We start from the raw sequence: 14,735 nt of genomic DNA, 5'->3' as shown, positions 1-14,735 counted from the left end.
GCTATGTTGAGACCATCAAGATTGAATGTATAATGCCTTAACAATTCCATAGCACCTTATTGACTTGCAATGGAGAATTTGTTACACTTAGAAACAAATTTTAAATGTGAAGAGTTTATCAGATACGTAGAAATAATATTAAGTGAAAACCCAATATGGGTTGTTATTCTCATTCCCATCACATCTAGATGCATCAACACAGATGTCATTCCTTCACATGGTTAGGTAGTGAAATTTAGATAAAGCAAGTGTCAATTTTAGCAAACTAAAGAAAAGAAATCTAAACAGTTGAACCAAGTTTTCAGTATTGGATATCTCATCCTACCTTTCAGTTGGAGAAGGGTTAAAACGTTCATCATTCGACATGGTTCAAATGCATCATTCATAGTTACAATGGTTATTTAATCATAGATTTCCCTAGAATCTGAATGAAATTCTATCAACGTATATGTCAATCTTATCAAAATAAATATATACTGCACAGTTTAACCAGGCATTAAAAATAAACCATGTTTTCAGTATTGGATATCTCATCCTTATTTTCAGGTGAAGGGTAAAATTAATCATTAAACACTGTTCAAATGCATTAAGCACAGCTACAAGGAACGGTGGCAGATTTAGGAGTTACAGTTGGGAGGGGCAATTTTCAGTCACGTACCTCACCTCACCAAGAAACAATTCTAACCTGCACGCAATGTTTTACGTAAACAATATATGCTACTGTGAACAATGAGAAAGCTAATTTCCATATCCTAGAGATTACTGTTTTGCAAATATAGGGGTACAGGGCTCTGGAATAGATGGGATATTGCATGTTGTTATCATAATTCCTTCCATTGCTATGGTAAACTGAATGATCTGGAGAAAAGTCAATAAAAAAACCTATTATCAAAGGTTCTCAGGCTCTATCACCTTTGGAGAAATCCTGCATAGTGGTTCGGATCCAAACTTAAACTAAGTTCATTTCAGATTAACCTATCAAGCGCATAAAGTGAAATTATATAAAATATTAAAAAGTATTCTCAAGCCTGTTAAACAAAACACACAGCATTTGAGTCTTCAAAAATATTAGGCATAATATAATGCCCTAACACCTGACAGTTGGGAGGCGCTATCGACGATCGCCCTCCCCGTAGATCCGCACCTGACAGGAAACCTATATTCTACGATTTTCCTAGAATTTGACAAATTTGTGCTAGAGACTGTACTGTATACAAACAATTTATTAACATCAAGTATAATATATTCACTCCACTAACGTATTTTAGGAAACTTATATACAGTAAAGTGTGAAAATCATCTAATCATTTAAACCATGTCTTCAGTATTCAATATCTCATCCTTATCTTCAGGTGGAGAAGGGTTAAAATAATCATCACACATGGTTTAAATGCATCAAGTAGGGATAAAATGAAATTTTATTCTAGGGTTTCCCCAAAACTAGACAAATCTCTGCTAGAGAACTCGACTGTTTAGAATCAAATTTTGTAAACTTAAGGGCAGTAACTTCAAATGTAGTGTATCCACTCCATTAATGTATTTTAGCAAACTTAATATGTGAAAAATTATAAAAAATGTTTCCAGTATTAAGATACCTTATACTTATTTTCAGGTAGAGCATGATTAATGTAATCATCATTACACATGGTTCAAATGCCTCTAGCACAGTAACAAAATCATACTAATAGACTTCCCCAGAACCTGACAGCTAGATCATCTTCATATACAGTACAAATGCATGGATATAGATACAATGAGATTCCATTTTCCTCAAACCTTACAGACTTGGAACAGAAAATTGCAACACTAGGGAAGAACAAGATTGGATAAGTAGGAATAATTTTAACTGAACACCCCATGTAGGTTGTCGCTATAATTCCCATCAGATCTAAATGCATCAACACAGATGTCATTCATTCAAATGGTTACTTACTGAAATTTATGTAACGTATGTGTCAATTTTAGCAAACTAAATATAAATTGAACTAGAAAAACCCACCTAAACAGTCAACCATGTTTTCAGAATTTGAGATCTCATCCTTAGGGAGACAAATTTATGGTAAATAAAAACTGAGGAGAGCGGTAAATAAAATGTTAGATCAGCGGTATATACCTGCGGTGGAAAAAAAAAATTGGCACACACTTTTCATTATGACAGGAAACAACATACAAAAGAGCTATAAATTGATAAACTACTTCATGTTTATATACTGTACACATACACAAGTACTTAGCTGTCCAACCAAAAAGTAAACATCAACACAAAATCACTTCATTTCTAAAGTGATCTCAAGTGATTTATTCATTGTATGTATTTAAAGGATATCCCTGCTGTCCAACAAATAAAATAATCACTACTGCACATACACAAACACATGTTGAATATCACATGATGATAAACAAAATTCATTCACGACTGAACACAACTGAACTCATTGTTTCCCTTGATGTGGGGGAACAGACTAATCTTATCACTGCTACAGCTAGCAAGTTCAATGAAACTGGAAGTTGAGAAGACATTCGGGGAAGAAAGGAATGCAGCTTGACAGGGAGCCAAGTTTTCAAACTGAGATTATGTGCATGGGAAATCCAATTTGCAGCATCTTCCTGATGTGATCGAAGATAAAACGTTCTTCAGCTGCAAGTGGTAGGAAACTTTAGGCAAACGTTTTCTTACAAATCAACAGTTTGCGCACAACTTCGATTGCCGGATTTTGCATGTTTTCTACTTAATTTGATGATATTTCACGAAAAAGCATTCATTTCGTGGAAAAGCACACATTTCGCATTACTTCGCGAAGAAAACCCATTCATATTTCATCATTGGGGGTGTAGTTACGTGCAGAATGTTCAAAATTGCATCTTTTTTCACATTTCGTGAATCACGGAAATTCAATGTCCCTACTCATCCTTATCTTCAGGTGGAGAAGGGTTAAAATAATCATTAAACATGGTTCAAAATTAACCAATTACAGTTACAATGGAAATATAATCTTAGGTTTCCCTAGGGCCAGACTAACACTACAGAAATGTAACATTTAGAAACTATTTAGAAAAATACAGATTGGGCACGTGGTAATATTTTAAAATTCATAAAATGTACACACATCCTAGGTTTGCATTTCCATTCACACTAGGGACAGAAAATCTCAATAATTTAAGTCATTATTTAATGAAATTCTGGCTGGATACATGTCAATCTTCACAAACTAAATATCCAGTGCACAATAAAAGAAAGTCTACAAATAAACCATGTTCTCAGTATGCAATCTCATCCTTATGTTCAGGTGGAGAAGGGTTAAAACAATCATCATTAAACATGGTTCAAATGTGTCAAGTACAGCTACAATGAAATATTATTTAAGGTTTCCCTAGAACTTTACTAACTTATCAAACTAAATACTGTATATAGTGCATGGACTAAATGCATCTTCAGGGAATGTGACAGATTCTAGTTAACTTGGGTGGTTCAATCACTCACTGACTATACAGTGAAACTCAACAGTGAAAAACTTATAAAAGTTTGAAGTTTGACTATGTAACGCAAGAAAATTGTAAAACAGGGGTACTACTTTAACCTCATTAACATTGCATTTCAACAGAAAGAAGCCATGTTTTCAGTAAGAAAAGGGTCATCAATATTCAGCCCCGAAAGATGGTACGTAACATCACTAAACTGGCTCATTAACCATGCAAGAAATCACTTGCAAAATATTATTTTCTAAACTTTTAAGAACACCCAGTAAACTACAAATTTAATCTAGTATTCAGAATTTAACATGGACAAAGTCAGTAAAAAGTCAAACACTTATGGGATGTGTTAGTAGTCTCCCTGACAGGACAAATTTTAGAAATTTTCATGACTTTTTCTTAACCTTTATTTGTACGACCCCCTACATAGGTGAATTTGGAAAATATTTATAATGAAAAACCCATACTAAAAGGCGAGTTAAGATGAAAACTGTAACTATATTTAACAATAGAATTAGACTTGCTATATCTATTAATGCATTCTGGACTGCACCTGCGAGGCTCTGGCATCTCAACTCTCAACCATTATAACCTTATGTGGGACCGCCTATTTCTCCTCACACTGATGATGCTATGAAATTAGCGAAAATTTTGAATTTTTCTACTGTCCGGTGAGCGTTTCCTTTTACCTTTTTTGATTTTTACTTAGCCCTTTTGGCCCTCCTTGCTTTTATCCATTATATATACACACGCGCACACACACACACAGTATTTACGCCTGTATAATGCGCACCCTGGTTTTTTATGGGGAAAAGTGACAATTATATATCTTGTGTCGCAGAACATTACAAAGTGAAAAATCGTGGGAACCACTTTTATACGTGGTTTTGCTCATTCCTTCTTTACTTTTTCTGAAAAAAAAGTTCAAAATATATACTCTTTTCCGTGACTAACGTAACATTTATTCGAGGCACATTCAAGACTCTCAAACTAGCAGTTAGCAGCACAACATTAAGGCATTGACACAATACATATATATAATATTATTTGGCGTAATACATTTTAATTATATTTTATTTTTCCTTATCTTTTTTTTCATTCGAAATACCATAAAAATCAGAACGTACCTTAATTTTGTGATGAAATTACATCAACCGCATTTCATTAGTGTCACTATTTTGAATGTAATGCTGTTGCCATATTCACAAACTGCAGGATTTAGCTTTACAACGGTATATAACATGATAGGGTTCAGTAAACATGAAAAATCAATGCAAGTGTCACAAAATCATGGAATGACCCGCTACGGTTTCACGTTGGCTGTCTAAAAGCACAAAAACGAAGTAAATCAATCAATCTATAAGAAGCTGAGCATCACTGTATTCAAAACATCGCTACATCATTTGAGAAAGTCTGAAATGGAGGAGTTGGGATACAAAGAGTAAGAAATTGTTAGATTGTTGGGATGTACACAACGTTGATAAAAAAAAAAAAATTGCTAACTTACGCTGTACTGCAATTTTGAACTTTGAACCTTCAAAATTTTGTACATGCAAACTTAGAAAACTGCAATATTACAGCACAAGGTCAGTTGCCAGGTTGAAATTTTTAGTCGTCATGGCAACCTGGTGACCAGGAATTTTGGAGCCCTGGCTACACTCTCTCCCATGCTGTCGAGAAAGCCTCAGGAACTAGCAAGATGCTAATAATTATATCAGAAATTTTAGTGCACTTACTGTTAACTTCGGGATTTCTAGAAGTCTGTTGTCATCTGTTACGGTTCCCACTACTACTACAATGTGGCCATCTCGCCCCTTCATCAACCGGTTGATTTGTGAAAGAGAAGCAGCTGGTCGGTTGATCCTGGACATATACAACCTCTTCAAAATTACTTTGTTGAACTTTAGTTGTGATCTCCTGGCCAAGAATCTGTAAAGCTGAAAAACAAAGCAATGTGTTATGTCTAGAAAAAATTTGCACACAAACAAAAAAAAAAAGGGTAAAGTGCTCCCCTGTGCATAGTAGTGGGTGTGGGGGTAATGCCCAAAACTTTCTTGATCCGGTCGTGAGTGGGGTGATGTGATCAGCATCATGCCCCTCACCGCATTTACCCCCCCCCCCTGGGGTTTCCCCCAGGTACCCATGTTATTCAACGCACACAAACCACAAATACACAATTATCAGAACACAATATTACTGGAATAAAGTACAGTAGACTCGCGATTATCTGAGCTAATTGGGACCGAGATTACCTCGGATACGGAAAAACTGATAATACGGAGATAATGTGCAAATAGGTCACAAATGACAAAACAACACTTAAAACTGTATAGTAATTATTTATTACTAGTACAACATAAATGAGAAGATTACTTTTTCCACTTAGAATAGGCCTACACAGACTTAATCGGATACACCGACAATGTAACGAACACGTGCAGCACGGACGGTGACTTGACTCCATAAAAAAAGAAAAACAGGGGGTGTGAGTTATGAAGCACAATGTTTTCCAACCATTCCCTCGGTTAATCGGGACTCTTGTTAATCGCGACTCTACTGTATACAAGTGTATTGACATTACGCATGCAACAAGCATTACAGCTGGCTAGTTGACAGAGCATGAAGTCAACTCAACATCACTACCTAGGGTTCCACGTTAAGTCTTAAATAAGTACTTTTATGAGCATCCTATCATCAATTTCATACAATCATCATCGTTGCGGTTAGCCACCTGAAGTGGAAACAGTGATGTATAAATACAAATGCCACGATATGTGAAAAGATCATTGAGGTTCCATCCTCAGACCCTTCAAAACTAGAATGGCGGAAGGGGGTTTCTACCTTCACTGTTTAATAACTATCCTGTTTTTCTTATTTTTTCCTCGAAATTTCGTGACTTTACATAATTATGTCCTTTTTAAGATTGCATATTGAAATTACAAAATACTTCCTTCTGTGAAATTTCATGTTATACCACTAGAACAGCAGGAGGGGTCAAATTGACCCTGTAAAGTTTCATTTATGCATGCTGCAATATCAGCGTTAGGTCCTGTGTCATCCTGTCTTTAGCACGTTCCCAATTGTCACAGTTTACATGTTGTCATGTAGGTAGTGTTCTTCGACTGGGAAGAACGTCTCCGAACATGTCGTATCAAGTAGCAGTTTCTCGTGGTGAAATGTTGCGTATTCTTGGGAGTGTTCAGTTGATTTATTTTAAAATTTTTATTTGTGATTAAAAGGTATCACAAAACCACCTAAATACTTTGATTATAATACATAAAGCACAGAAAATAATATAAATTAAAAATATCATCACATTCTAAAATAATTAGAATTTTTAAATGCATTTCTTATGAGGGGTCAAAATGACCCCTTTCCGCTATTCTAGTGTTAAAGACATCATTCAGTTTCAATTCCATACGCTTGACGGTTATGACAAGGGGCACATTGCTAAAGTCAGAAGTTTAACATGATAACAAGCTCTGGCCACTTTACAAGCCGTGTCGTCAAGCTTGTTATGTTCCTTACGTGAAGTTTCATACAATCCATGAAGTTCGTTCTCGCACAGACAGGGAGGCAAGTTTGTTCAGTTAAAATCAACTGGTACTTGCAGACAATGCATGTGCATGACAACTTCAAATTGCACTAGTTCGGAAAATACAACTTAATCTAAACAGAGAGATATGAAGCACCATGCACAAGATGAGTGTGCCTCAACGGTTTTTCAAATGTGATTAAAATGAGTAACAATGGCCGCGGAAGACCTTATTTCTGCCAGAACATGCATTCCGCTGGATGCCATGTGGAAACTTTCTATAAACAAAATGCTTCACCTGTGCTTTTGCTTAGAGCATTCCTTAAGCCTATAAAATAACTGGCTTCACCAGGTACACGAGCCCAGTTATCTTACTTCAATATGTTTAAGACTCAAGGAACGCAAATAAGAATTACCTGCAGACCTAAAAGATCTCAATAATGAATGCCTAGCCAAAGGTAAATTCTCCAAGGCATAGAAACAAGTAAATTTATGAACTATCTGCACAAACAAGGACAATAAGCCGGTACTTACAAAATCACACAGGACAATATGTCTGCGGAACATAATGGGTATTTTGTTTTTATAAAATACTAAGAGAACTTAGAAATGTAACAGGACTTATGGGAAATCAATATGGATTCACCAAGGGAAAAAAGCACCGGGGATGCTACCAAACAGACTAATAGGTGACAAAAGAGGAACGGTACAAGCCACGTTAGTTTAGGGATTGAGATGATGTGGGTTCGAGTTACGAGATGAACGCCAAACACTTACGTCCATGTAGCCATGCACACTGAATCGGTTGATTTTGCTAAATTTGGTGGAAAACATGGGGACAACATGCGATAAAAATGTGAGAGAAACATTGCAGAAATGCGAGATTGTTAAAGAAAGTAAAATTTAAACAATGCTGGAAATCTGAAACTATCTACAACAATGGAAAAGCTCTCTCTCATTGATGAAAAACGACAGATGAAGGCAGACACTTCTTGTGATCAAAATGTGATAAAAGTATTACAGGCCAGCGAGTTATTTTCAAAGAAAATTAAATTTAGAAAAGACTAGATATCCTTTTCTTCAAAACGAGTTCAACAATGGACGATAGGTCCCATTTCTGCTCTGAAAGGAGAGATAAATTCACAATTTCTTTTATCAAAATGTGATAAAAGAATAGTTTCTTTTCAAATAAAATTAAATTTAGAAAGATAGGCTCGATATCCTTATTCAAAATGATTTCACAACGGAAGTAAGGTTCCAATTGTTCCCAGTAAATGGAATCTTGTTTCATTACAGAAGAATATTAAACGTGGATCAACTACACCACCACTAACATTCCCCATAATTCATTTACAGAAATTTAACCGACTCTCGTTCTCAATTTGTTCACAAGGTTTCGTACGGTATTTCTGTGTGAAACCACACCTGGGAATTCTGTTGAAAATAGTCTACAAACATCCCTTCAAGAATTTGTAATCAGATACAAATCGTACATAAAAATGTTTCTTTGTGTTGATTGAGTTGGTGTTTTAAGTCCACTTAAAGGCTAATCAGGACTGGACCTACAGCTTAAAGTGGTATCCGAACCAGTATGCACCTCCACCAGCAATCGAAGCCAGGATCACTTGATTACAAGGTGCCATCGAGGAGGCCCTACGTTTTCTTGTAATGTGTGCGTTTATTAAAACTATAGCAGAACACAAACAACACTTGTAACACGTACCCACTTTCAAAATACGACTGAACTGAGATTGCAACAACATTTTCAACATCCCCCATGACAATTAACGTGTTTATTTCGAATGTAATTGTAAATATAATTCTGAGAACTTTTCGAAGCTAGCGGCTTTCATAGCGGAGATATTGCATGGGATTTGATGCCTGGGCAGCCGTTAAGCATGCCAGCACCCAAGGCTGAACGGAGGACCCTGTACTTCAAATCATTCATTTCCCTAATAATAGAATACTGCTCTCCTGTCTGGTCCATTGCGTGTTCCACTCAACTTTCTAGAATCGATTCAGTTTTTCACTTCTTCCTAGCTGTAGTTCGATACAGGGTTCACTCATTATGCAATTTTTCATCTCCGCATCTTTTGTCTTTTCTAAACCTACAAACTGCTTATCAGCATGATGCAAAGTCCGCTGCAATACACTCCTTGAGGAATTCCACTTTCAAGTACCTATGTGCACAACACAAGATTATTTTATACAAGGAAACCTAGACTACAAATTCAAAAAAAGGATCCATCTTTTACAGAATTGCACACAATACAATGACCTCCCATCAAGAATCGATATATTTTCCTCAGAGTTTGTCTTTCAGTCTTCTATTAGAAGAAACGTTTGTAAATAATATCAAATAGTGACATCTTTTGCTTTTTTTTGTCAATTTGCTATTCTCTTTGTGTTATTTTGTTACTTTATTTTTAATATCTTTTTGTTTTTTATTATTATTATTATTATTGAGTTTTCATTGTTGACAATTTCAGTGTAAAATTGCCACCTGTGCTGTATCTGGAATTTTCTCAATAAATAAATTTAACTTTTTAGTGAATCACATCTTGTTTAACCTTTTGGTGCCCAAGCATCTCGAACGAGACACCCAAAAATAACCCTCAGGACACCAAGCGTCTCGATCGAGACGCTGTGTCAAGGTCGTAGTTTTTACGTTATAACTTTTCTATTTTTGGCTAGAATTTCGATTTTATTTTTTTATATTGTTCCTAACATGTATTTAACAGAAATGGTTTTTTGCATTTTTTTCTTGTCTTCATGAAAATGGGGGGAAAAGGGACTTCTCTTTTGAGTCTCTTTTCAAGGTCAATTTTTTGCCGACAAAGGAAGACCAGCTTTGTTGTTCTAAAGCAATGCTTTTCACTCCTTCTTGCTAAGTGCATTCGAAGGAAGCTTGTTTATCAGTATCCGATGTCAAAATGAAAGTTTTCAGTGAGGGCGCAAGCAGGGTTGGGAGGGGGAAGACTGGTTGTTGAATCTGCGTTGTGAGGATGGAATTTCGAAGCGCGCTGAAGGAAACCTTTGTTTTTTTAGCACAAGTGGCAACTGGGGTTACCCAGCATTGTCTAAAAATAGAATTTCAAGCAGCTGCAAGAATTGGCGCTCATTTGTCACGTTCTAGCTTTTCGTCCGTGAAAAATGTGCGTAGGCGTCGTTTTGTGTCCAAGTGCGAGAACATTTTTTGGGTGGTGACAATTTTTTAAAATAATTTTTGGGGGTTTTCTCCCTTCCCCCTCCATATATACACCAAATTTGCATAAATTTTGCATTTTTTTTTCGGGGCAGGGGAAAACACCATTTTTTTAAGAAAAGTATTTTTGAGGGGATTTCCCCCCTTTCCCCCTCCATAAGAAAGCTGAATGTGCATAAATTATATATATCTGTGATTCATTCTGCGTACAACGGTATATCTTGCATATCTCTAGGGCATTTAGTTTCTGAGCTATAGTAATTTCAAGGTACCGCTGCATTTTGAAGCTTGAATCAGTGGCATGCCGACCATTCCTTTTGGGGGTACAACTGTTACATTGGTCATATGATCATAATGCAAATATTTTTGTGTTCCTTACATGTCAGCGATCATTTCCATGTGCATGTCGACGCTGTCATGTACTTTTTTCTTGGGGGGAGGGTGGGGGAACCAAATTTTTTTTTCCGAAATTTTGGAATTTTGAGAGTTAGCCCCCTTCCCCAACCACCACATATACGGCGAATTTCCAAAAATTTCATATAGTCTGAATCTCTGGTTCATTCCGCGTACAACGGTATATCACTCATCTCTCTAGGGCAATAGAGGCTTACTTGTGAAAAAGGCCTTGGGCGGCAAAAGGTTAATCTGACGAAATTGTAGAGCGTGAAACCTACATCTCCATGAGGCAGCCATGTTGCTTCGTAACTTCCAGTTAGGCTAGTAACTGCAGGAAGTAGCAGTAAAGATAATTGCCACCACACTTCCTGTTACAAGCTAACTGTACATTGAAAGAACTTAATTTTTACAACGATCCAGTTATATGCTAACATGAACCTTAACCGTACATTGAAAAAGCGGGCCTAACAAAAATAAGTGATTGATTTGGTGTTTTAAGTCCACTTTATGCACAGTAAGGCTAGTTCGGACTAGACCTACAGTTTTAAAGTGGGATCCAAACCACCATGTGCCTCCACTAGGTATCAAACAAAGGACCCCCTAACAAAAATAAGTATATTTTAAGAATTTAGTCGAGCATGTACTTTATAACTAGGAACATAGTCCTTCCTTGGATTATTAACAATTCTTTATTAAACATTATTCTTTGAAAATAAAGTCTTTGTGGCATTATGTTTTAAATGTTTCTGTTCTTGTTTAAAACGTTAAAAACATGTTTCAAACAAAAAAAAAAAAAAAACCATTTGAAAGCAATTGAAGATACTTCCAGTATTGTAAATTCGCTCCCTACTTTTCCCCAATTGTTACCACACATGACAAAGTACTCATAATTCTATGAAAACAGTTCATTATATTTTAATCCAATCTCACATCTAGATGTGAAAATTGTCACAAGTAACGCCTCAATGTTCCATATTCGATCACCTACGAAGCTGGACACAACTGAAACGAATATACCACTTTATCTGAATTGAAGTGACAAGCTTTACACAAGCAGGTGTTTTCATATCATCGGAATTCATTAACCCACAGGTGAGCGCTGCCCTCACTTTAAATTTTAATGAAGTGCCATCTTAACAGTAATTAAAATATTGGGCTGTGGTGCTCTCTAGCTGACTAGTTTCATAAGCAAAATGATCACATTTTCATGAGATGACAAACGGCATAATTACACACACCATTGTTGTGGAAATAGTGTTGTCAGTGCGAGTACAGACCTTGCACGCGACCGATTAAGTTATATACTTTTTATTTGCATTTCTGCATTATTTAGTAAATAAGTTTATCCTGTTTCTAGTAAGTTTTTGTACCTGTATGTTCTTGTCGTGAATAGAAAATTCGAAAAGTGTAGCAGTGATTTTACATCATATTAGATTTCTGGAGATCAGATGGAAGTACCTCAGAGGAACATGTGCCTTTTGTTAACGGTGAGGCTTCTTGGCTCTGACCAGGGGGGTGAAACTCTAATGCCGCGAGCTGTGGTCTTCGTGACGTCAGCGATGTTAGCGACATCTATTGGCAGTGCACCCAAGTTATGCGCTTCTCAGTCGCGAAGTATTTCATAGTTCTACGCTAGATGTCACTCCATCGCCAACTAACAGTGAAACCAAACACAATATACATTTGCTGATCCTGGTTACATTGAACGTTTTTAGGACATCTACTTGAAACTTCTCGCAGGAATATCTCCAGAAGTAGTCTTGGATTTTAAGTTTGTTTTATGCACAGATAGGCTAGTTGGGACTGGCCCAGCAGGTTAAAATGGGATCACACCATTAAATGCTTGAAATGGACAACGATGTGCGGGGTATCTCCAAAGGTAGAAATATCTACGCAAAGCATCCCCATCTGTCCTATTTTATAATTTATTATTTGAAAATATAGGAGCATTCAACAACTGAACTCACGGCTCGAGCTAGGATTCCCTCATCTAAAAACTTCCATTTCGAACACACTCTCCAGTCTCCACCAGTGTGATATCGAACCCGACACACCTTGATTACATGGCAACGAAGTTACCATTACGCCATCCGGGATGCGACATGGTCTTATTCATCATGTGCATTATGTAATATAGTGTTGAACTTCTTTCCTTGAATAAGAAACTCGAAATTGGCCCTGAGTTCCCAAAGAATACTGTAGACATCTTAGAACTAATTATTTATTAATTAGTATTAATTATGAATTATATCTAATCCTTGGTATTTGCTGCTTGTAATATGAAGCTTATATTACACAGCGCTTCACATTGATATTTATTTCCACAAAACATTTTTTTCTGTCATCCAGTGCTCAGCTCATTTTCTGCGGGTAGAGTTAGCAACACTTATTCAACGTTCGCCAGCCCCCGCGAGCTCAGCTTTGAATTTGAAACGGCTGTCACCGCCAGTTGGACACTAGACGTGGATAGACAAGGGTCAAAGGTGCAGCGTGATGTATGGAGGATGCTTTGTTTTGGACTTGTTAGCAACGGCAGTGGGTGGATGCAGTTTAATGCGCTGTTATTGTAACATATAGCTGCAAAATTAGTTATTTCGCTCATGCTTTCATTGAAGAGTAGATGATATTAACAGTAGGATATTTAAAAGGTAAAAAGGAGAAACTTAGAAAAATATTTGAAATATATTTGTTGGTACAACCCCCTCCCCTCCCTCTCCTCTACACAGCCTGCCATCTAGCGTGCCCACAGAGAAGCAAATCGGCAACGTAGTTGGGTGCACTGCCAATAGGTGTAGCTAGTTTTGCCCGTGACGTATTAAGGCCACAGATTTTAACATTGAGTTAACAAGTCTCTCCTAGTAGTTTGTCTATGGCTCTGACTACGCTGTTTGAAAACAAATAAAACATTTTCAAACAAAAATGTAATTAATAAGAAGGATTATAATATAATAAGAACGATTATAATAAACAGATTATTACAAGTACAAATTTTTTTTTTAAAAAAGCAAGGTTGACAGATGGCGTGACTCAAGCGATCGCGGGTTAAACCAGTACAATTTTCAACTTCCGAAAATTTGTTGATCTTCCCAGACATAAAGAGCACGACTTAAGACTACCACGTGAATCATGTTTGATTGTTAAGTATGTGCAAATTCGCGCATATCCACTCATTACTTATCCGGTAATTATACAAAATACAAAGAACACATCGATGTAATCAACATCTGTTTTCTTTTAAATCCAAATATTACATGTGCTAACGTTCGCTTTCACTGAAAAAGTAGGAAAGAAGAAAATTATGAATTTACTGAACTTTGAAATATTAAGTTTCAGATATGTATACACCTACATTTCTGAAGCATACGTGTTACCCTGGAAAATATTATTAAAACAATATACCAAAAGTCGACATACCTTTACCAGGAGCCTCAGGTATATGTCCTGGGATTTTGGTTCCCTCCTGACGACCTTTCGGTCAAACCTATGATCAATGTCTATACCCTAGAAAAGGCAAAATAACTATATTAATGAACATGTATAACACACCGTGCAACAAATTTATATTATAAATGAAGTATTTACATGGATGAAAACCGATTATAAATCGCACGTTGAGGTTTCAAACTTACCATTTTTCAACGCCACATATCAATTAAACACAAGACACGAAGAAGAAAATGAAGAATCAGAGTTGCCAGTCACAATTAGGTGGGGCGTTCTCTTTAACTAGTACTTTTACCAGTTTTAGAACAAGGCAATTGATATTTCCATAACTACGAACAACGATACATAAATGGGCTATGTAAAATACCTCTGCGATATTTGTTTTGGTTTTAAAAAATACGCCTTCAAATGTCCGACACCATTCAAATGAAAACGTCCTCTGCAGTGGCGTAGCGCAGTTTTCTGTGATGTCAACGGTAGTTAAATTCTGAGGCATGTGTGATTGAGGCCTCCTTGACCAAAAAGTAGGTTTGTACGGGATCCTGAAAGGTCGGTACTGGGATCGGAAAAATAATACCCGTCCCAATCCGGACTTTTCGGGATCCCGAACAGTCGGAAAATTCCAAATGATCATGTATAAAAGCACTTAATTCTCGATGTTTTCTGCATTTTAGGTGTATGAAA

The 14,735-nt window shown here is 36.5% G+C and overlaps 1 protein-coding gene across 1 annotated transcript in view; it reads right to left on the bottom strand.

The window, feature by feature from the left end:
- Window positions 1–14,309, bottom strand: part of RpL18 (ribosomal protein L18) — a 55,738-nt gene extending 41,429 nt beyond the window's left edge. Inside the window, exons 1-3 of the mRNA XM_083136324.1 lie at window positions 14,237–14,309; window positions 14,022–14,108; window positions 5,208–5,408 (exon numbers count right to left, since the gene is read on the bottom strand). Of these exons, the coding sequence (XP_082992450.1) occupies window positions 5,208–5,408; window positions 14,022–14,108; window positions 14,237–14,239 (291 nt within the window). The 5' untranslated portion in view covers window positions 14,240–14,309. The remainder of the gene's footprint in view (window positions 1–5,207; window positions 5,409–14,021; window positions 14,109–14,236) is intronic.
- Between the last annotated feature and the right edge of the window lie 426 nt (window positions 14,310–14,735).

This window comes from Lepisma saccharinum, chromosome 15 (genome assembly GCF_977018435.1).
Source record: "Lepisma saccharinum chromosome 15, izLepSacc3.1, whole genome shotgun sequence".
NCBI classification, from domain to species: Eukaryota; Metazoa; Arthropoda; class Insecta; order Zygentoma; family Lepismatidae; genus Lepisma; species Lepisma saccharinum.
The sequence above is the reverse complement of the archived record's forward strand: the minus strand, read 5'-3'. Positions and strand labels throughout refer to the sequence as shown.